This window comes from Macrobrachium nipponense, chromosome 25 (genome assembly GCF_015104395.2).
Source record: "Macrobrachium nipponense isolate FS-2020 chromosome 25, ASM1510439v2, whole genome shotgun sequence".
In the NCBI taxonomy this organism is placed as follows: domain Eukaryota; kingdom Metazoa; phylum Arthropoda; class Malacostraca; order Decapoda; family Palaemonidae; genus Macrobrachium; species Macrobrachium nipponense.
Genome location: NC_087214.1, coordinates 67,942,963 through 67,967,867, shown reverse-complemented (window position 1 = coordinate 67,967,867; position 24,905 = coordinate 67,942,963). Strand labels below are relative to the sequence as shown.

The following is a 24,905-nucleotide window of genomic DNA, read 5'->3' as shown; positions in this document are numbered from 1 at the left end:
CGAAGGACCTCGGCATTCCTTCGTCTTATGCAAATAAAATTTGAGAGCCCTGACAGGGCACAGGACTCTCTCTGGCTCTTGTCCAACAATTTCAGCCATACCCTTGATCTCAAAGCTCCTGGGCCAAGGGTTAGACGGGTTTTCATTCTTGGCTAAAAACGTTGGGCTCAAGGAACAAACGGCGTTATGCCCTTTAAAGCCTATATGCTTGCTGATGGCTTGAATTCTGCTAACTCTCTTTGCCGTCGCCAGAGCAGTTAGGAAAACAGCCTTTCTGGTCACATCCCTCAAAGTTGCAGAATGGAGAGGTTCAAACGGACTGGACGTCAGGAACTTCAAGACCACGTCCAAGTTCCAGGAAGGCAGCTTAGGCTGAGCCACCTTAGTGGTTTCAAAAGACCTTAAGAGATCATGAAGGTCCTTGTTGTTAGCTAGGTCCAGACCTCTGTGTCTAAAGACCGCTGACAACATACTCCTGTATCCTTTTATTGTTGGGACTGCCAGCTTTTCTTCTTTCCTTAGATAAAGGAGGAAGTCGGCTATCTGATTCACAGAGGTCGTGGTTGAGGAAATGCCCTTCTTCCTACACCAACTCCTGAAAGCGGCCTACTTCGATTGGTACACCGCAAGAGAGGAAGCTCTCCTTGCATTGGCAATAGCTCTTGCCACTGGACTTGAAAAACCTCTCGCTCTGGCCAACTTTTCAATAGTCTGAACGCAGTCAGACTCAGAGCGGGGAGGTTTTTGTGGTACCTCTCAAAGTGGGGCTGTCTGAGTAGATCGACTCTCAAAGGTAGCATCCTCGGGAAGTCTACTAAGAAGGTCATGACCTCTGTGAACCATTCCTTCGCAGGCCAAAGCGGGGCGATCAACATCATCCTCGTCCCTTCCAAAGCTGCAAACTTCCTTATGACCTCTCCCAAGATCTTGAACGGGGGAAAGGCATACACGTCCATCCCTGTCCAATCCCCGAGAAGGGCATCTACTGCTACTGCTCCTGGATCGAGTACAGGGGAGCAGCATAGAGGAAGTCTCTTCGTCCTCGATGTTGCAAATAGATCTACCAGAGGACGTCCCCATAACCTCCACAGTTCCTGGCATACCTCTTGGTGAAGGGTCCATTCAGTCGGAAGCAGTTGCTCTAGCCGACTGAGTAGATCCGCACGGACGTTCTCGACTCCTGCCATGAACCTCGTAAGGATCGTTACCTCCCGTGCTTGGGCCCACAACAGGATCTCTCTTGCTAGACCGAACAGGAACCGAGAGTGTGTTCCTCCCTGTTTCTTGAGGTAGGCCAGAGCTGTGGTATTGTCCGAGTTGATCTGGACTACTCGACCTGAAACTTGTTCCTCGAAGAACTGGAGAGCCAAATGAATTGCCCCCAATTCTTTGAGATTTATGTGCCAGGACACCTGTTCCCCTCTCCAGGTGCCTGACACTTCTTCCCCCCCTAGTGTTGCTCCCCATCCCAAGGTGGACGCGTCGGAAAACAACACTAGGTCGGGGCTCTGAAGCTTGAGAGAAAAACCCTCTGACAGCTTTGCGAGGTCGAGCCACCACCTTAAGTGATCCTTTACTGGTTTTGAGATCCTCAAGATCACATCTAGATCCTCCTTGTTCTCCCAGTTCTCCGCAAGGAAAAACTAGAGAGGTCTGAGATGCAGTCTCCCCAGGGAAACAAACTTCTCCAGCGAGGAAATGGTCCCCAGCAGACTCATCCATTCCCTCACCGAGCATGTTTCCTTCCCCAAGAAGGCTGAAACTTTGTCTAAGCATTGCTGCTGTCGTTCCTGGGACGGAAAAGCTTGAAAAGCCACTGAATCCATCTGAATCCCCAGATACACGATGGACTGCGTTGGGATCGGATGGGACTTTTCGAAGTTCACTAGAAGTCCCAGGGACTTTGCCAATTCTAACGTCGTATGAAGGTCCTCCAGACACCTCGACTCCGACGAGGCTCGAATGAGCCAATCGTCTAAGTACAGAGAGATTCTTATGCTTGAAAGATGAAGCCATCTCGCTACATTCCTCATTAGAATCGTGAAGATCATCGGGGCTGTGCTTAGCCCGAAGCAAAGAGCCCTGAACTGAAAAACTTGCCCCCTCAGGACAAACCTCAGGAACTTCATTGACTGAGGATGGATGGGGACGTGAAAATAGGCGTCTTGAAGGTCTAACGACACCATCCAGTCGCCTGGTCTTAAGGCTCCTATAACCGACTGAGGTGTCTCAATCTTGAATTTTTGTTTTTCTACAAAAAGGTTCAGTCTTCTGACGTCTAGGACGGGTCTCCATCCTCCCGACTGTTTCGGCACCAGGAACAACCTGTTGTAGAAACCTGGGGATTCCAGGTCTAGGACCTGTTCCACAGCCCTCTTTTTGAGCATTTGCTTGAGCAGATCGAAAAGAATCTGCTGCTTCTCTTGATGGTAGGAGGGTGACAGATCCCTTGGTGTAGTGCACAGAGGGGGAAGTTTGAGGAATGGGATCTTGTATCCCTTCTCGATGACTTCGAGGGACCAGTTGTCCGTCCCTCTCACTCTCCAGGCTTTTGCAAATGAAAGAAGCCTGGCTCCGACTGGTGTCTGAAGGACTGACGCATCATTTCTTACCCCTGAGCTTGGAAGGGGCTCTGCCTCTGGGAAGACCTCTTCCTCGAGGAGACGATCTCGAGGAAGCTCCTCCACGAAAGGGCTTCTGCTTCCTGGAAGCCTGCCCAAGCGTAGTAGCCGAAGGTACTGCTGGACGTTTGGAAGACTGGGCCAGGTCTTGAGTAGCCTTCTCCTGCAGGCTGACGGCTAGATCCTTGATCATAGACTGGGGGAAAAGATGGCTTGAAAGAGGGGTGAACAGCAACTCTGCCCTCTGTGAGGGAGAAACAGACTTCGCGGTGAAGTTACAATACAAAGCTCTCTTCTTCAAAAGCCCTGTACAAAAGTGCGAAGCCAGTTCCTCCGAACCATCCCTGACGACCTTGTCCATACACACAAAAACGCTGGACAGCTCCCCCAGGCTAATCGAGTCCGGACTCCGCGACTGCAAATCCAGGACTCCCAAACACCAGTCCAGAAAGCTGAAAACTTCCATTGTCTGAAACAGTCCTTTCAGATGATGGTCTAATTCAGGAGGAGTCCACTACACTTCGCCGAGGAAAGGAGAGACCTCCTTGGAGCGTCTACTAGGCTGGCAAAGTCCCTGGGAAGAGGAAGGAACTCTCAACCCAACGTCCTCTCCAGTTCGTACCAAATCCCTGCTTTACCACTCAGTCTCGACTGAGGCAGGGCAAATGAAGCCTTGCCTTGGACCTTCCTCAAATCTATCCAGTCGTGGACCTTCTTAAAGGCCCTCTTCGTAGAAAGAGAAGTCTTCATTTTCACAAATCCCGGCGTTCTACTCGCTTTCGATGAAGCTAACTGCGAAGGAAGAGAGCGAGGGGCCAAGGGTTGGAACTTGTCTCCAAACAATTCTCTAAGAAGGTGGGCCAAGACCTGGTAGTCCGAGGATGAAGACGACGTAGAAGGCTGCTCTTCATCTGCGGCCTCCGACGAACTTCCTAACTCTCCCTCTTCCACGGGAGCAACAGGCGAATCCGCAAAAGAACTAAGAGGTCTAAGACCTTTAGGCCCAACTCTCAAGAGGGACCTCCGCTGCAAAGAAGAACTCGTCGCACAAGGCTGAGCGTCTTTTACTATAGCCTCTGAAGCGGCTGGAAGATCTGTGAAGGAGGTGTCCTGACGAACGTCCTGGCGAGCGTCCTGATGAGCATCCCTACGAGCGTCCTGGTGAGCGTCCTGATGGGTGTCCTGACGAGCACTACGACGAGCGTCCTGAAGAGTAGCAGCAGCTTGAGAAGCGTCAAGGCAAGCAGCCTGAGGAGCGTCATGCCTAGCAGCATGCAGAGCGTCCCGAAGGGGAGCGAGAGGAGCGTCCTGTCGAGAAGCAAGACGATCCCTGCTGCGATGAGCCTTACGGTCTTCCTCCCTCTTGACAGAAGAGAGTCTGCTGGGGAGACGCTCATCGCACCCTCTAGACAAGCGCTGGGATGCCGAACGAAATCTAGAAGGGGACGAAGCAGGAGAAGGAGAGGGGGACTGCTTGGACCTCTTGATAGGCAGCCTTGAGTCCTTCCTGCGTTGACGCGGCTCTGCCTCTCTCTCAGCAATCAACGAAGCTAACTGCTGCTGCATAGCAAGGAGCATGTTCTTCATAGGAGAAGACTCCTTCTCAGGGGAAGGGCTGATCCTGTGGGAAGACGAGGGGCGAGGGGACGCCTTCTTCCTTCTCACATTAAAAGCTACAGCTCTCTCCCTGGAGTGACTGGGGCGCTCAACAGCGTCATCCTCTGATGACGTCCTGGTCCTCTTCTGCGGTGGGAAAGCGTCAAAACTCTCCAGAGACGATCGAAAAGCATCTGGAGAAAAGGGACGTGAAGCGTCCTCCTCTCTGAAGCTTCTCTTCAAAGGGCGAGAGTCCTTCCGAGAGCTCCACCCTTTGCGCGGGGAGGACGCTTCGGAGGATGAGAAGCAATCCTTAAGGATTCGTGCACGAGCACGATCCTTGGCAGCCTGGGAAGTGTCAACAGGACCTGCTTTTGACTTGCCCACTCCCTGAGTCCTGGGAGTCCGACAGAGGTCCAGGCCTAGAGGCATTATAGGACCGATCTGACGCCCCCTCCACAACACTAGGGGCACTATCACTGCACTTCACCACACCACTTTCCAAAGCGAGCACTTTGGATTCCAGGTTACGGATGGACTCCAAAATCACAGACAGGGCATTACCCTCCGCAGACACAATCTCAGGGCCCGAAGGCAACACCACAGGGTTAGGGGTAGCAAAGTCTACAGGAGGATTAGCGGGTGAAAAATGACTACCCTGACGTCTACTACTACCCGACACGCTCCTGGAGGAAGACCTCCTGATCCTGTCACGCTCAAACTTGCGCACATAGGAATCATACGTCTTCCAGCCTGAATCAGACAAACTCTCCTCACACTCCTTACATCGATCATTTACCAAACACACATGTCCCCTACAGCTCGTGCATACAGTGTGGGGATCTACCGAAGCCTTTGGTAGCCTCACCTTACACTCTTCCACACAACATACCCTGAAACTAGCAGAACTAGAACCAGACATCTTATTCAAGAAAAATCAAAGCCAGGTTCAAAACAGTCCACAATAGCGTGTGCCTAGCCACAAAACCAAAGTCAAAAACCCAAAAGACAATCAGAATACTTAAGTGGCAACGAAGTTTACAAAATCCAATGACGGAGGTACTGAAAACAGGTGTTGACAGTACTGGCGACAGAGAAAATCTGAATAGAAAATGGGAATGGTTCCTGATACCCGCCTCCCAGCGGCGGGAATGGGTACTAACCTCCTGGCCTCCCACTGCGTGTTCGTAAGTTTTGAAATTCTGTCGGACTTTGGAGAATACAGCTATATATATATCTGACAGGTAAGTCTCATGAACAAAATAAGCTTTCATATTACATACATAATACTTCTTTTAGCATGAAATAATGGTTCATTACAATAAATGCAAATCAAGGTCTTTTATAATTAATATGTATTAGGAATTGGCCGTCATGCAACTCTACACTTATGAAATAGTGATAAGGGAACTGCAAAGAATCCTTACCTGAAGGCGGAAAGGTATGTCAGGAACTATCCATTTGATGAAGAGTATGATTAGACAAACCACATTCTGAAAAACATAAATTAACAATTGTAATGTCACTACAATAGCAAAGAGATATTGCAAAGCAACAGTAAAGGTTTGGATGGCAAATCATCACTTTGAAATATCTTGCATTTCCGAAGTGACATCAGACCCCGATAAACTTCTAAAGAAAAAACAGCCCTCGCTGATTCTTACCCACATGTCCCATACTAATTCACGTTCACTGCAGTTTTAAGGTTGATTAAATATGTAAACTGGATGGTATCCAGAGAAGATTAACTATAAATATACGAAAAAAGTGGAACGTGTGGCAATGTATAGTTTGCATATCTGTGGCATATGAGGACATTAAACTTTAATGAATGTTAAAATACTGTGAAAATACATATAGGGCTAAAAACATTACTCTCCTTTTCATCTAAGTCCATGTTGGCCGAGTGCATTTCGCGCTCGGCTACCATTGAGGTGGTCCGAAGTTCGATTCTCGGCTCGGCCAACACGGAACCAGAGGAATTTATTTCTGGTGATAGAAATTTCTCGATACAATGTGGTTCAGATCCCACAATAAGCTGTAGGTCCCGTTGCTAGGTAACCAATTGGTTCCTAGTCATGTAAAAATATATCTAATCCTTCGGGCCAGCCCTAGGAGAGCTGTTAATTAGCTCAGTGGTCTGGTAACACTAAGATATACTTAACTTAAACTTTTCATCTCATTTCACCCTGTGAGATTTTGATGATGCTAAATAAAAGAAAAATAAAAAGGACCATAAAGATTTTATAATGTTGGGTAGCAATAGGCTGACGTCTCCAGAGCTTTTGGGATGGTTTACTTCATTCCCCATGAAAGCATGGAGTGTCCAAAGAGAATTATTAATTAAAACGGTAAAGAAATTCCTATTTTACAGTAATTTCAGTAATACTGTTGTTTTTCACTTTTAGATGTATTTATTACTTATTCATCTTCAAAATGCAGCCAATACCAGCATTATATACAACTTATCACAAAATACAAATTCACATTTAATAAAAGAGTTATCGCAAAGCTCACTGTTGGAAGAGCAGAAATGAGTGTTTTACCACACATGAATTTTGCAACCCTTAAACTCTTAAGAGGTTAACATCAGGTCTTTCAAAACAGCCTTGTGAGTTGCAAGGAAAATTATCCTTTGGCCCTGAATCCCATTTTTTATTTGTTTATTATGAATATTATCATCCGTAAATTAATTAACAATATACCTGACTGAAATAACTTGATTGCCATGGTTATGCAATTCAAGATTAATGGAATTTCCAACAATGTACAGTACAACTAAATAAATATCTACTTAATATCCAGTGCTAGATTTCTTCTTGTGAACTCAACTGAAACTCAATATACAGACACTACCTGACATACGAATAAGTTACATTCCAAACAGCTGTTCATATCTTGAATTGTTCGTACTTTGGTCTCCATGCCTATTTAAGTACTACAGTATTAAGTCAATACGATACTCTGTTTTTTTTCATCCAAAAACAATATGTACAGTACTGTATTTTATAGATTAGTACAGTACTTTATTAATATGCATGATACATAAGACCTAAATAAATTACATGATGATAATACGTGTTTCTCACCGAACACAATTTTAATACAAGTGTGTCTTACAGAACCCAATTTCAATTTATGATGATTGTTCGTTTCTCAGAAGGTTCGTAACCTAAATGTTTGTAAGTATGGTAGTCTCTGCACTGCCTCCCCCCCCCAAAAAAAAAAAAAAAATTAGCAGTAGTACTTACTTCAAATACAACAACAAATGCCAGTCTTGCAGCCAAAATATGCCAGAAAATAGGAGCATACTTGTACTCATCTGGTGTTCCAGGAGGATTACGATAAGCTGGGTACCTACATTCCAGAAAAGACAAGTATCAAATCCTGCAATTCAGTACATAAGTAAATTGGATAAACAATGTTTTTGTGCAGATCGTATGACATAAAAAAGTAGAGTAAAAACCACAAAAGTCAGATTCATAATTATATCTGAAGAACAACTTCACATTAAGTATAGTCATGTACCTGCAAATCTGTGTCGTCTCTGGAAATCTAGGACGGAAGTGGGGATTGTAATCCTCAATGTCAAAAAATGCAAGTGAATGGTTCAGGAATCCGTCGAGGTTGTGATTCTGAGCTACCACGTGAGTATACACAAGTTCTGGGATGAAGTTGGAAGTGAATGCGATGATAAAAGCCTGTTGGTAGAAATAGGTTTCATTATATATAATACTTTTATGACAGACACATTTTTTCATGCTAATCCATTAACCATCAACTGCCTACTTCTGTCCAGTCTACCAGTCACACCATTCTTTAGATCTAGAAAGGCAGACATCTCTTCACATGCTTACAAATACCTGTTATAGTCCTCCAAGCTCATACTGCAATGTGACTTTGTTGTATTTAAACATACTCAGAGTTGTTGTTGTAGGATTGGCAACATTTCAATGACATACTATCATTCGTTTCCATTCAATCACTCACTTCATACTTTATTGATTTCCAAGATAATTCAAGTGTGTTGTCTCCTAGGCTCATTGGGTCACTTAAAACTAACAGTTAAGAGTGAGTAATGGTTTTCTTTTTCATTTCTGTAAGTAATAACTGAAATTCTTTGGCACTTATATACTCTGGGAAGTAATTACATATTGGAGTTTCCATACTGGATGGTTATTTCACTGGCTGTAATGTGACCATCTTCCTTAGTATGTTTTAGTAACTGTAACTTTTGATTATACACCCATTTTTTCTTGCCTGATTCACAGCAATAAGTTACCTTCAGTTGTCCATTATCTTTTTTTTATTATTTTCTACAATGACACATTTTTTATGCTTTAGCTTGACGTTTCTTTATAATCTGACAATTGTCCCAATAGTTTCACTAAATAGTTTATTAGTTTCACTAAACAGTTTAAATAGGTCAGTTAGCAAATAAAAAAAATGAAATATGATATTGTAATGATACAATAAAGTCTGTTCATACTTACCTGGCAGATATATATATATATAGCTGTATTCTTCCGAAGTCTGACAGAATTTAAAAAACTTACGACACACGTAGTGGGAGCCAGGTGGTTAGTACCCATTCCCGCCGCTGGGAGGCGGGTATCAGGAACCATTCCCATTTTCTATTCATATTTTATTCCCACTGTCTCCTGAGGGGAGGTGGGTGGGTACTTTGAATATATATATCTGCCAGGTAAGTATGAACAAACTTTATTGTTTCATTACAATATCATTTTGTTCATGAAACTTACCTGTCAGATATATATACAGCTGAATCCCACCTTTGGAGGTGGGAAGAGACAGAATAGAATTTTAGGAAACATATGCATGCAGATGATTGATATCTTGGTTCCTTACCTGTTAGCATAGCTGACTTTGTGATTACTGTCACCCAAGTCTGCTTCTGCTTTACTAGAGTTGCCAGCTGGTGCGCTCTAGATGATCTGTCAACGGGGGCGTGACCACGACGTGACTAGACCATTTGACCATACAATGAGGGCAACGAAGCAATAAAAACACCACCTGGCCTAGTCTACCAAAGGTTAGTCCCACTAAACTAGGCTTAAGGAAGGGAGATCCGCCTCAGGCGGTCGACCCCACAACCAAAAACACACAACATTAAAAACTCACCTAACCACTAAAGGATAGGATGAGTGCTACCTCCTGCCCCCAAAACAGTGTCTGCGGCGACGTATGGTCCAAGCGAATAGCAATGTTCGTATGTTGCTTTCACCTCCCGCAGGTAGTGCGAAGCGAACACCGAGTTGCTCCGCCAAAAGGTGGCACTCAAAATGTCACTGAGTGCCATATTTTTGTGAAAGGCTACCGAGGTAGAAATAGCCCTCACTTCGATGGGGTTCACTTTTAAAAGCTTCATATCACTATCACTGCATGAGGAATGAGCTTCTTTAATGGTGTCTCTCAAGAAGTACGCTAGAGCGTTCTTAGACATAGGAAGATCTGGCTTCTTGACAGAGCACCACAAGTTACCAGAAGGTCCTCTACAGTCCTTCATCTTTTCCAAGTAGAATTTGAGAGCCCTGACAGGGCACAGGATTCTCTCTGGTTCCCGACCCACAATTTCCGTCAAACCCTTAATCTCGAATGTCTTAGGCCAAGGGTTGGAAGGGTTTTCGTTTTTTGCCAAGAACGTCAGGCTCAAAGAACAAACTGCATTGTGGTTCTTAAACCCAATATGCTTGCTTATAGCCTGGATCTCGCTAACCCTCTTCGCCGTCGCCAGAGCAGTTAGGAAAACCGTTTTTCGTGTCAGGTTTCTAAGCAAAGCCATGTGAAGCGGTTCGAAATGGCTGGACATAAGGAACTTATGAACTACGTCTAAGTTCCAAGATGGTACTTTCGGTTGAGGTACCTTCGTAGTCTCAAAAGACCTTAGGAGATCATGAAGGTCTCTGTTATTGGCCAGATCCAGCCCTCTATGACGAAAGACTACCGACAGCACACTTCTGTAGCCCTTTATCGTCGGCACCGCCAGTTTCACTTCCTTCCTCAAGTAAAGGAGGAAGTCCGCTATCTGGCTCACAGAGGTTGAGGTGGAGGAAATGCCCTTCTTTCTGCACCAACTCCTGAAAACAGCCCACTTGGATTGGTACACTGCAAGAGAAGAAGCTCTCCTTGCAGTGGCGATCGCTCTTGCCACAGGTCTTGAAAAACCTCTCGCTCTGGCCAACTTCTGGATAGTCTGAACGCAGTCAGACTCAGAGCGGGGAGGTTTTTGTGGTACCTCTCGAAGTGGGGCTGTTTGAGTAGATCTGTCCTTGGCGGCAGAGTCCTCGGAAAGTCTACCACGAAGGACATGACCTCTGTGAACCAGTCGGTCGCAGGCCAGAAGGGGGCGATTAGTGTCATCCTCGTTCCTTCTGATGCTGCGAATTTCCTCAGCACTTCCCCTAGGATCTTGAACGGGGGAAAGGCGTACAGGTCTAGTCGCGTCCAGTCCCAGAGAAGGGCGTCTATTGCCACTGCTCCTGGATCTAGAACCGGTGAGCAGTACAGTGGAAGTCTCTTTGTTCTCGAAGTTGCGAAGATGTCCACGAGAGGACGTCCTCACAACTTCCACAGCCTCTGGCATACTTCCTGGTGAAGGGTCCATTATGTCGGCAGCAGTTGACTTTGCCGACTGAGGAGGTCTGCACGGACGTTTTCTACTCCTGAGACGAACCCCGTCAGGATAGTAACGTCGTGTGCCATCGCCCACAACAAGATCTCCTTTGCAAGGTAGAACAGGGACCGAGAGTGGGTTCCTCCCTGTTTCTTGAGGTATGCCAGAGCTGTGGTGTTGTCCGAGTTGATCTGCACAATCCTGTGAGAGACTTCGTCTTGAAAAAACTGGAGCGCAAGATGAACTGCTGCCAGTTCCTTGAGGTTTATGTGCCAGGACACCTGTTCCCCTCTCCAGGTGCCTGACACTTCCTTCCCCCCTAGTGTCGCTCCCCACCCCGTGGTAGACGCGTTGGAGAACAACACTAGGTCGGGGCTCTGAAGCTTGAGGGAAACTCCCTCTGCAAGCTTCAACGGATCGAACCATCATCTTAGGTGTTCTCTCACCTCTTCTGAGATCTCCAAGATCCCCTCCAGGTCGTTCTTGTGCTTCCAGTTGTCCGACAGGAAGAACTGAAGAGGTCTGAGGTGCAACCTCCCTAGGGAAACAAACTTCTCCAGCGAGGAAATGGTCCCCAGCAGACTCATCCATTCCCTCACCGAGCATGATTCTTTCCCCAGAAAGGCTGACACTTTGCTTAGGCATTGTTGCTGTCGCCCCTGGGACGGAAAAGCCCGAAAAGCCACTGAGTCCATCTGAATCCCCAGATAGATGATGGACTGTGAAGGGGTCAGATGTGACTTTTCGAAGTTTACCAGAAGTCCCAGGGACTTTGTTAACGTCAAAGTCGTGTGAAGGTCCTCCAGACACCAGGCTTTCGAGGAGGCTCGAATGAGCCAGTCGTCTAAGTAGAGAGAGATCCTGACTTTTCGACAGATGAAGCCATCTTGCAATGTTCTTCATCAAAAAGGTGAAGACCATCGGTGCCGTGCTCAGTCCGAAACAGAGTGCCCTGAATTGAAAAACCTTCCCCTTCAGGACAAACCGTAGGTACTTTCTTGACTGGGGATGGATGGGGACGTGAAAATATGCGTCCTGGAGATCTAGTGACACCATCCAATCCCCCGGTCTTAAAGCCCCAAGCACTGTCTGAGGCGTCTCCATCTTGAACCTCTGCTTGATGACAAAGAGGTTTAGGTTGCTCACATCTAGGACTGGTCGCCATCCTCCCGACTGCTTCGGCACCAGGAACAGTCGATTGTAAAACCTTGGGGATTCCAGGTCGAAGACCTGTTCTGCCACTTCTTTTTCGATCATCTGATCGAGCAGATCGAAAAGAACTTGTTGTTTTTCCCCCCGGTACGAGGGCGACATATCCCTGGGTGTCGAAGACAGCGGGGGTATTTTCAGGAAAGGGATACGGTAACCCTTTTCCAAGATGTCCAGCAACCATGCGTCCGCACCTCTCTCTCTCCAGGCTTTCGCAAAAGGCTGAAGTCTGGCTCCTACCGGTGACTGAAGGACTTCTATTTCACTTCTTGCCCTTTGGAAGCACAGGGGCTCGGCCTCTGGAAGTGCCTCTTCCTCGAGGGGCCGGTCTCGAGGAAGATCCACCTCGAAAGGGCTTCGATTTCTTCGCAATCAGAACTCCCGAAGAAGTCGAAGGGCCCGCAGTTCTTCGAGACGATTGGGCGAGGAGATCCTGCGTAGCTTTTTCCTGCAGACTAGTTGCAAGGTCCTTCACCATAGCCTGGGGGAAGAAATGATCCGAAAGAGGAGCAAACAGCAACTCTGCCTTTTGCGAGGGAGAAACTGACTTAGCAGTAAAGTTGCAAAACAGGGATCTCTTCTTCAAGAGTCCTGTGCAAAAATGCGCAGCCAGCTCCTCCGAACCATCCTTGACGGCCTTGTCCATACACAACATGACGCTGGACAGCTCCCCCAGGCTAATCCAATCGGGACTCCGAGACTTGACATCTAAAACTCCAAGACACCAATCTAAGTAGTTAAAGACCTCTAACGTATGAAAGAGGCCTTTAAGGTGATAATCCATCTCCGTCGTAGACCAAGTCACTTTGGATGAAGAAAGGAGGTACCTCCTTGAGGCATCCACAAGACTTGCAAAGTCTCCTTGTGCAGAAGAAGGAAGTCTGAGACCGACGTCCTCCCCTGTCTCATACCACATCCCTGCTTTTCCACCAAGCCTAGAAGGCGGAAGAGCAAACGAGGTCTTGCCTTGAGCCTTCCTTCTCTCCATCCAGTCGTGGACTTTACGAAAAGCCCTCTTGGTCGAAAGGGACTTCTTCATTCTAACAAACCCCAAAACTTTGTTGACCTTAGAAGACGAAAGTTGAGAGGGGGGAAAGCGAGGAGCTGCAGGTTGAAAGGTGTCTCCGAACGCAGACTGAAGAAGGCGGGTCAAGACCTGGTAGTCTGAAGAGACAGGAGCCAGTGGTTGCTCATCATCAGCTTCTTCTGAAGCCCTGCTCACCTCACCTTCCGACACAGGTGAAGTAGGAGGAACTAGTGACGATACAAGACCCTCAGGTCCAAGTCTCAAACCGGAACGTTGTTACGAAGTCGAAGGTAAAGCAGACTCATGAGCAGGTAAAGGCGAAGACGAAACACGGTGCACCTCTTGAAGGCGTGAAGAATCTTGAAGAGAGTCCTCAAACGCGCGGGCGTCGACGAGCGTCCACCCGAGCATCAACAGGCGCGCGCCTGGTGTCCACTGGCGCTATCCTGGCTTCTACCGGCGCGCGTTTGGCGTCCACTGGCGCACGCCTGGTGTCCACTGGCACTCGCCTGGCGTCCACTGGCGCTCGCCTGGCGTCCAGCCGAGCGTCAAGATCAGGCTGAGCTTCAACAGAAGCGTCCAAAAAAGCGTCACGCTCCCGACAGGTGTCAAGCTTACGAGCAGGAGAAACCGCCTTATGCGAAGAGCGAGAAACAACATCTTCGTACCTCTAGAAAGCCGCTGGGGAGCCGCACGAACTCTAGAAGGCGACGATACAGGAGACAGAGACGAGCGAGGAGACGGAGAGGGAGACTGCCTGGATCTCTTGACAGGCAGCCTGTCATCCTTCCTCCTACGACGTGGTTCCGTCTCTCTCTTGGCAATCACACAAGCAAGTTGCTGCTGTAAAGAGCGAACAATCTTCTCAGTAGGAGAAGACTCCCTCTCAGGAGAGGGGCTGATCCTGTGAGAAGGCGAGGGGCGAGGGGACGCCTTCTTCCTTCTCACAGGAACCACCACTGAGCGAACTCTGGAGCGACTGGGGCGCTCGAAGGAGTCATCATCTGATGACGCCCTACTCCTCTTCTGCGGCGGGAAGGCCGGGAAGGCACTATCAGGCGAAGACCGCAGATCAGCAGAAAACCCATGACGTAAAGCGTCCCGTTCACCAACGCTCCTTTTCAACGGGCGTGAATCCAACTGAGAGCTCCACCCCTTACGCGGGGAGGAAGCCTCGGATGACGAAAAGCACTCCTTAAGGAGGCGTGCACGCGCACGCTCCTTGGCAGTCTGGGTAGCGTCAACAGAAACTGCCGAAGGCACGTCAGATCGGTGGGGGTTCCCCGTAACCCTCCTTCGGCTTTCAACATGCCCTCTCCCTGAAACCTGGGAGTCCGGCAGAGGTCCAGGCCTAGGCGAAATGGGGCCGATCTGACGCACCCTCCACAACACAAGGGACACTGTCACTTTTGCCTTCTAAGGCGAGCACTTTCGATTCCAGATTGCGTATCAACTCTAGAATCAAAGCAAGGGCATTACCCTCCACAGACACTGTTTCAGGGCCGTAGGCGGCACTACAGGGTTAGGAGAAGTAACTATAACAGGAGGGTTAGTAGGAGAAACACGAATGTCCTGAATTTTACTAAATGAAACGCTCCTGGAGGAAGACCTCCTCAACCTATCACACTCAAGCTTACGAAGATAGGTTTCATACCCCTTCCACGCAGAATCAGAAAGACATTCACACTCCTTGCAGCGATTCTCATACAAACAATCATGCCCTCTACAACTCTTACACAATGTATGTGGGTCTACCGATGCTTTCAGTAGCCTACCTCTACATTCATCCCTACTACAAAACCTGGCGCTAGCCGAACTAGACCCAGACATCTTAGTTTTAAGAGAAATCAAGCCAAAATCTAATTAATTCTACAAGTAACGTGTGCCTAGCCACCGATCCAAAGTCAAGGAGGTGCTGAAAACAGATGCTTACAGCACCGGCGACAGAAAATATATGAATAGACAATGGGAATGGTTCCTGATACCCGCCTCCCAGCGGCGGGAATGGGCACTAACCACCTGACTCCCACTACGTGTGTCGTAAGTTTTTTAAATTCTGTTGGACTTCGGAAGAATACAGCTATATATATATCTGACAGGTAAGTTTCATGAACAAACTTAAAATTAATATGCTAACTGCGCTCATTATCTTTATTAAACAGTTAAAACATATCAATAAGCTTAATAAAAAAATAAATCTGAAATCTTAAAAATATATGCTAAGCAGCACAAAAGCTACAATGACTAATTACCCAACAGAATTTGCTGAACATAACTGGAAATTAACACAGAAACTATAGTAAGATGCCCAACATTACTGTCCATAAATGCACTTATTCTCAAAATAGTTCCTCCTTTCAAATGTATAGTATCTGCAATAAAACAAAGTTCTTTCAATCATACACCTGCAATAAAACAAAGCACCTTCAACCATGTGCCTGCAATAAAACAAAGCACTTTCAACCATAAAACAAACCTTTGCACTTTAACAGCACTTTCAACATGTGCCTGCATAAAACAAAGCACTTTTCAAACCTACCGCCTGCAATTTAAAACAAAGCCAACTTTCAACCATGTGCCTGCAATAAAACAAACACTCAACATGTCTGCAATAAAACAAAGCACTTTCAACCATGTGCCTGCAATAAAACAAAGCACTTTCAACCATGTGCCTGCAATAAAACAAAGCACTTTCAACCATGTGCCTGCAATAAAACAAAGCACTTTCAACCTACGCCTGCAATAAAACAAAGCACTTTCAACCATGTGCCTGCAATAAAACAAAGCACTTTCAACCATGTGCCTGCAATAAAACAAAGCACTTTCAACCATGTGCCTGCAATAAAACAAAGCACTTTCAACCATGCAATAAAAACAAGCAACTTGCAACCATACCACTGCATAAAACAAAGCTTTCAACCATGTGCCTGCAATAAAAACAAAGCACTTCAACCATTACACCTGCAATAAAACAAAACACTTCAACCATGTGCCTGCAATAAAAAGCAAATTTCAACACCTGCATAAAACAAAGCACTTTCAACCACTGCAATAAAAACAAAGCACTTTCAACCATACACCGCAATAAAACAAAGCACTTTCAACCTAACAAACATGCAATAAAAGCAACTTTCAACCATCACTCAAATAAAACAAAGCAATTTCACCATACACCTGCAATAAAACAAAGCACTTTCAACCAATTTGTGCCGGCAATAAAACAAAGCATTTCAACCATGTGCCTGCAATAAAAACAAACACTTTCACCTACACCTGCAACAAAACAAAGCACTTTCAACCATAACAAAGCTGCAATGAATAAAACAAAGCACTTTCAACCATGTGCTTCAATTTAAAACAGCACTTTCAACCATACTGCAATAAAACAAAGCACTTTCAACCATACACCTGCAATTTAACAGCACTTTAACCATACACCTGCAATAAAACAAAGCACTTTCAACCAAGTACGCTGCATAAAACAAAGCATTTCAACCATACACTGCAATAAAACAAAGCACTTCAAACCATGTGCTGCAATAAAACAAGCACTTTCAACCAGTGTGCCTGCAATAAAAACAAAAGCAACTTTTCAACATACACATGCAATAAAACAAAGCACTTTAACCATGTGCCTGCAATAAAAACAAAGCACTTCAACCCATACACCTGCCAATAAACAAAGCACTTCAACCTGTGCCTGCAATAAAACAAAGCACTTCAACCATACACCTGCATAAAAAACAAAGAACTTTCAACCTGTGCTGCGATAAAACAAAGCACTTTCAACCATGGCATGCAATTAAAACAAAGCAATTTCAAACATGGCTTAATAAAACAAAGCACTTTCAACATGTGCCTGCCTCCCCAATAAAACAAAAGCACTTTCAACCAGGTGCCTGAATTAAAACAAAGCACTTTCAACCAGACACCTGCAATAAAAACAAAGCACTTTCAACCATGTGCTGCAATAAAACAAAGCACTTTAACCATACACCTGCATAAAAACAAAGCCACTTGCAACCATGTGCCTGCCAATAAAAACAAAGCACTTTCAACCAACACGACAATAAACAAAGCACTTTCAACCATGTGAACTTGCAATAAAACAAAGCACTTTCAACCATACACTGCAATAAAACAAAGCACTTTCAAACATTGCTGCAATAAAACAAAGCACTTTACCATACACTGCAATAAACAAAGCACTTGAACCATACCACCTGCAATAAAACAAAGCCAATTTCAACATACACCTGCAATTAAAACAAAGGCACTTTCAACAATGTGCCTGCAATAAAACAAAGCACTTTTCAAACATACACTGCAATAAACCAAAGCACTTTCAACCATACCCTGCAATAAAACCCAAAGCCCTTTAAACCATACACCTGCAATAAAAACAAAGCACTTTCAACCATACACCTGCAATAAAAAAAGCACTTTCAACCATGTGCCTCAATAAAACAAAGCACTTCAACCCGCAATGTTTGGCCTGTTACTAAAACACGCAACTTTCAACCATGTTCCTGCAATAAAAAGAACAAAGCACCTTTCAACCATGTGCCTGCAATAAAACAAAGCACTTTCAACCATACACCTGCAATAAAACAAAGCACTTTCAACCATGTGCCTGCAATAAAACAAAGCACTTTCAACCATACACCTGCAATAAAACAAAGCACTTTCAACCATGTGCCTGCAATAAAACAAAGCACTTTCAACCTACAAACCTGCCAATAAAACAAAAGCACTTTTCAACCATGTGCCCTGCATCAAAAGGCAAAAGCACTTTCAACCATACACCTGCAATAAAACAAAGCACTTTCAACCATGTGCCTGCAATAAAACAAAGCACTTTCAACCATACACCTGCAATAAAACAAAGCACTTTCAACCATACACCTGCAATAAAACAAACCATTTCAACATACACCCGCAATAAAACAAAGCACTTTCAACCATGCCTGCAATAAAACAAAGCACTTTCAACCAAATAACACCTTTCAAAAAACCAGCCACAATTTCAAACCAACCCCTGCAATAAAACAAAGCACTTTCAACCCATACAGCCTGCAATAAAACAAAGCACTTTTCAACCAATAAAACAAAACCTTTGCATAAAACAAAGCAACTTTCAACCCATGTGCTGCAAACAAAAAAGCCAAACCTTTTCAAAAAAAAACCCCATACCCTGCAATAAAACAAAACACTTTTCAACCATGTGCCTGCATAAATAAACAAACCTTTCAACCATACACCTGCAATAAAACAAAGCACTTTCAACCATACTCCAATAAAAACAAGCACTTTTCAACCATACTGCAAAATAAAACAAAAGCACTTTCACCATACACCTGCAATAAAACAAACAAAGCACTTTCACCATACACAAAGCAATAAAACAAAGCACTTTCAACATAACACCTGCAATAAAACAAAGCACTTTCAACCATGCTGCAATAAAACAAAGCCTTTTCCCACATGTCTGCAATAAATTCAATGCACTTTAACCATACAACCTGCATAAAAAACAAAACAACTTCAACCATGTGCCTGCAATAAAACCAAAGCACTTTCAACTACACCTGCAATAAAACAAAACATTTCAACCATGTTGCCTGCAATAAAAATCAAAGCACAAAAACAAATTTTCATACGCAAAAATTTAAACAAAGCCAACTTTCAACCATACACCTGCAATTAAAACAAAAGCAACTTCAACCATAACAACCTGCAATAAAACAAAGCACTTTCAACCATACACCTGCAATAAAAACAAAGCTTTCACCTTTCACATGCATAATTAAAACAAAGCAACTTTCAACCCATACACCTGCAATAAAACAAAGCACTTTCAACCATACACCTGCAATAAAAAAAACAAAGCCCTTTCAACCATGTGCCCTCCAATAAAAACAAAGCCTTTCAACCATTGTGCTGCAATAAATCAAGCACTTTCCCAAATTAACAAACCTTTGCAACCTAAAACAAAAGCACTTTCAACCATGTGCCTGCAATAAAACAAAGCACTTTCAACTTACAATGTTTGCTGCAATAACACAAAGCACTTTCAACCATGTGCTGCAATAAAAACAAAACAGCACTTTCAACCATATCACCTGCAATAAAACAAAAGCACATTCAACCATACACACCTGCAATAAAACAAAGCACTTTCAACCATACACCTGCAATAAAACAAACAAAGCCTTTCAACTTTAACGCCTGCAACTTTAAAACCAAATCACTTGCACAAATGTGCTTTGCCAATAAAACAAAGCACTTTCAACCATGCGACTGCAATAAAACAAAGCACTTTCAAACCATACACCTGCCAATAAAACCAAAAGCTTTCAACCAACCCGGCCCAATAAAAACAAAGAGCACTTTCTCAACCATAACCACCTGCAATAAAACAAAGCACTTTAACACAAATGCTTTGCAATAAAAACAAAGCCTTTCAACCTAACCCCTGCCAATAAAACAAAGCCTTTTCAACCATTTGCCTGCCAATAAAAACAAGCACTTTCAACCATGTGGCTTGCAATAAAAGCACTTTTCAAAACCAATTGTGCTTTGCAATAAAACAAAGCACTTTCAACCATGCGCCTGCAATAAAACAAAGCACTTTCAACCTACACCTGCAATAAAACAAAGCACTTTCAACCATACACCTGCAATAAAACAAAGCACTTTCAACCATGCGCCTGCAAAAAATTTAAAACAAAGCACTTTCAACCTACGCCGCATAAAAAAACAACGAAAGCACTTTCAACCTAGAATCTAACTTCCGCCAATCAAACAAAGCAACTTTCACCATTTCAAACAAACAAATTTTCAATCCACCAAATGTGCCTGCAATAAAAACAAAGCACTTTCAACCTATGCCTGCAATAAAACAAAAGCACTTTCAAACCCATGTGCCTGCAATAAACAAAGCACTTTCAACCTACGCCTTTGCCAATAAAACAAAGCACTTTCAACCATGTGCCTGCAATAAAACAAAGCACTTTCAACCATACACCTGCAATAAAACAAAGCACTTTCAACCATACGCCTGCAATAAAACAAAGCACTTTCAACCATGTGCCTGCAATAAAACAAAGCACTTTCAACCATACGCTGAACAATAAAACAAAAGCCAACTTTTCAACCATGTGCCTGCAATATAAAACAAAGCACTTTCAACCTACCCTTGCAATAAAACAAAAGCACTTTCAACCATGTGCCTGCAATAAAAACAAAGCATCTTTCAACCATATCCTGCAATAAAACAAAGCACTTTCAACCATGTGCCTGCAATAAAACAAAAGCACTTTCAACCTACGCCTGCGCAATTTTAAAACAAAGTGCCCTTGCATTAAAACAAGCACTTTCAACCATACACCTGCAATAAAACAAAGCACTTTCAACCTACGCCTGCAATAAAACAAAGCACTTTCAACCATGTGCCTGCAATAAAACAAAGCACTTTCAACCTACGCCTGCAATAAAACAAAGCACTTTCAACCGCCATAAAAAAGGGCCCCCGTGCAATAAAACAAAGCACTTTCACTTTAAACAATGTGCCATGCGAATAAAACAAAGCACTTTCAACCCTGTGCTGCAATAAACAAAGCACTTTGGCAACTACGCCTGCAATAAAAACAAAGTACTTTCAACCCATAACACCTTTTGCAATAAAACAAAGCACTTTCAACCCTACCGCCTGCCAAATAAAACAAAGCAACTTTCCAACCATGTGCCCTGCATAAAACAAAACTTTCAACCTACTCCGCCAATAAAACAAAGCACTTTTCAACCATACACCTGCAATAAAACAAAGCACTTTTCACCATTGTGCCTGCAATAAAACAAAGCACTTTCAATCCTACGCCTGGCATAAAACAAAGCCTTTCAACCTAAAACGCCTCAATAAAACAAAGCACTTTTCAACCATGTGTTCAAATAAAACAAAGCACTTTCAACCATGTGCCTGCAATAAAACAAAGCACTTTCAACCTACGCCTGCAATAAAACAAAGCACTTTCAACCATACACCTGCAATAAAACAAAGCACTTTCAACCATGTACCTGCAATAAAACAAAGCACTTTCAACCTACGCCTGCAATAAAACAAAGCACTTTCAACCATGTGCCTGCAATAAAACACACTCAACCTAGCGCAAAAAAATAAAACAAAGCACTTTCAACCATACACCTGCAATAAAACAAAGCACTAATGGTTAAAAAGTGAACATCAGGTACTCACATTAGTGACAACCGCAAGCTTCCCAATCGAGTCCAGGATTTTAAACCAGATACCGATGTCTTTCACTCTCTGAGACACAGGCCGTCTGAAGTGAGTCAACAGCTTCTTAGCATCTAGCCTCATCTCAAACACATTATTCAGGAAGGCAAACAGCGGAGCCAGAGGGAACGATGACACAAACACTGTCACAAAGCCGTACTGAAGAACTGCGGAAAATAAAAATATAAAAAACATCAGACTAACCATTTTTGCCATAAAGAACATTGTATCCAATTAGATAATACTGTTTCCAATTTAATTAAGTTATAACATATATAGTACAGAATTTAACAATACTGTACACGACTGTTAATATTAGTAAAATCACACAAAAACTATACAAATAGGCAGTCCCCAAGTTATCGGCGGGGGTTCTGTTCCAAAGGATGATGACTAAAAAAATCACAGATGATTGAAAGTCGGCAATTTTCAGCGCTTATCAATGCTGAAAATCACAGATTATCGCTAGCCAAGCGCAGAAAAACAGGATCGGCGATAACCAAGCCCACAGATAACCAGGGTCTGCCTGTACATAAATCAGGGTGAAACAATTCATTAATGGAATTTTTGGGAATCTGAAAATGTTAAGGATCACACTGGGTAAACAACTATTTTGAAAATCTGTTCACATTTTTCAATAATTTATCCCTATTTTATTCACCTCAAGTTAACTACATAAATTATACCTTCAACAACCAACTAGCAATACAATTACTGTTCCTAATTGCCAATAAACTTTCTGCATACTATTTATCTGGTGAGGACACTTGCACCCTTACTAGGATTCAAAAGGCTCCTATTTCATCCAGTGCGGACTGGAGAATGCAACAAAGAGCAAGTTCCAAATGCCTACATTTATTAAAATACACATGTGGCACTGGGCAATAATCAAGGCCCAACTCCTCTGCCTTTTCCAAGTAAGAGAGAGATATTTAAAAACTATAAAAATAAACTTGCACATTTACTTTCATTTATGCATAGTAAACAGTATGCCCCTATGCAGATGTTACATAACATTCAGTGTCTATGAAAAGTTTAACCGTCAAAATACTCTTACCGCAGGAAATAGTCTACAAATTTGATAGATAGTTCTCATGTCTTTAAAAATGGTACACCTCTACTTAACCATCATAACCTGCCATTCTGATTCAGTAATTACAGGGCGAGGTGGGGTTACAGACCATGCATCTCCACAAGTTAGCAATGAAGCCAAAAGGATTCTTAATATTCTCTAATACTACAATTACTTGTGAGTTTTATGCAAAGAAACTTCACATCTTCAACAATGCCACCGGTGGTAAAAGCATTAGCTTTATTGATTCAGTAATGATTCAATATAATAGCCATTTCCTTTGACACTACTAGATTCGTTTGATTAGGGGGTTAAAAAAAAACATACTCAACATTCAGAGAGAAACATACAATCTTTCCTTTTAATCCACACATTTGAAAACTTAAGACATTCCCCTAAGTAACAACAAGCCTTCTGAAGACAATAGTATCTAGGTGGCTCTTTCTGTTGACAAATGCCAGAGTGCACCAATCCTAACTGGTCAAAATACTGAATTTAGCAATTTCCATTTTTTTTACCATTTAGTGAAAACAAACAATAATTTCAGCCTGTTGTCCTGCATATGTAAATGAAATGGCAACAAAAGAAAAGTAGCTTATAAAATAGCAAGCCATGCACTATCTGCACAATACTATGCAATCTCAAACTCTCCAGGGAAAGCTTACCAATAGTAATTAGTTTACGAAAATAAATGAACTGATTAAAATTCTGAAGTTGGACTGGCCTAAGACAACGGATTTCACATGTAAAGGTCAACATTACTTGGAATACTGCAACTTTCTTGACCAAACTTGACAAAAATAATGTACAAGACGAACAACTAAATAAATTATGTTTCCCCCCTTTAAGGCAATACATATACATAATAAAATGCTTCCTAGTAAGTATTTGTATAATGCAGTATTCCAGTCCTGTTTCCATAACATACTCTAGTTAAATATGCATACTTATGAAAATGAGTCATGCCAGATCTATGCACAAGTAGTCTTATACATTTGTATGTCTATGAAAGATATTTCCTCTGAAAGAATCTAGCCTTGCAATACCATTTTCATTATTAATACTAATAAAATATGTACTCTAACCTCTGCTTTGTAAGTTCAGACTTCAAAAAGTCATTGCACTGAATATATACCGAGTTACACATTATTATATCTATAATTCTAGTGTTGTCTATGACAGAAAACTAAGCTTACTAGTACACAAGAAAACTAGCAATTATGATGGGGGCAGACAGTTTCCTTATAAAATGCCAATGAGAACAAGTTATGTATGATGAACTGTGCACTCCGTGGGTTAGGGAAGATTCCATATTTTTGTGAGCTTACGAAAGATGTTATTTTTAAATGATGTTTTCTTTCAACTGAAAGCTCACTGGAAAGGGATTAAATACTATTCTTGAACATAGTAACCCTAGGACATGGTTTCTGAGGACAATGTTAACTGCACTGCATGGTAAGCTCTTGGAAAACCACCTGTACATGAATTATAACAAGACGAACATCTCTAACTGATCTCATTGAGAGTGAAGAATCAAACAAAAGACTAATAAAGGCAGTCCCCTGGTTACGACAGGTTCGGCTTACGACGTTTGGAGGTTAAGGCTCTTTTCAATTATATTCATCGGAAATTATTTCCAGGGTTACGCCCCCTACAAAGCTGATCTGGCAGAAGAAATGACACCAAAAGTGCAAAATAATCAATATTTGAAGTTTTTTTTTAAATGAAAAATGCAATAAGAATGCAGTTTACATAGTTTTCAATGCACCCAAAGCAATAAAAGTAAGGTTTACTTAGGTTTTTTGACGATGTTCCGGCTTGCGACGATTTTCGGGTTACAACGCGTCTCAAGAACGGAACCCCCGTTGTAACCCGGGGACTGCCTGTATTTGCTTGGTTAAACAATGTAGCACAGGAAGTCCCCAGTTATTGGTTGGGGTTCTGTTCAGACAGCATGACAATAAGCCAATAACCGAAAAACATCTATTTTGGCGCCAATAACCAGATTTTGGCACCATAACTGGACGTTGGCACCTCTCTTAAGCATGTATCAGCGCCAATAAGTGGATATTGCGCACATTGGCACTGAAAATTGCTGATTTTCTTCGCTAGACAAGCCCCATAAAACCAGATTACCAATAACCAGGTACTGCCTGTATGTACTTTCATGTTTAACCTCAAAAAGGACAAAGTGGCTGCATGAACATTTATGATGTTTGATTTGATTTGACATACTTGTATAGATTTTTGTCATTATGCCACGCACTGGGGCAACTAATTTGGCTTAATTTAATATTTTATTAATTTCCTGTAAGAATTAGACTTGATTTTCAATGTTTTACTATTAGCAACAATAATTATGCCTACCCCTTACAGTACATACTACATACCTAGCCTAGCCTATGGCGATCAGTCAACCATCGTATTGTGGCCAAATTGGGCGTATATAGGGC

The 24,905-nt window shown here is 43.2% G+C and overlaps 1 protein-coding gene across 16 annotated transcripts in view; it reads right to left on the bottom strand.

Moving 5' to 3' along the window:
* LOC135199496 (anoctamin-5-like) overlaps positions 1-24,905 on the bottom strand; it is a 139,764-nt gene that overhangs the window by 11,625 nt on the left and 103,234 nt on the right. For all 16 annotated transcript variants that reach the window (XM_064227590.1, XM_064227600.1, XM_064227587.1 and 13 more), the window contains 4 exons: positions 21,342-21,547; positions 7,746-7,918; positions 7,469-7,574; positions 5,645-5,710 (listed from right to left, as the gene is read on the bottom strand). In XM_064227590.1, coding sequence (XP_064083660.1) covers positions 5,645-5,710; positions 7,469-7,574; positions 7,746-7,918; positions 21,342-21,547 — 551 coding nt within the window. The remainder of the gene's footprint in view (positions 1-5,644; positions 5,711-7,468; positions 7,575-7,745; positions 7,919-21,341; positions 21,548-24,905) is intronic.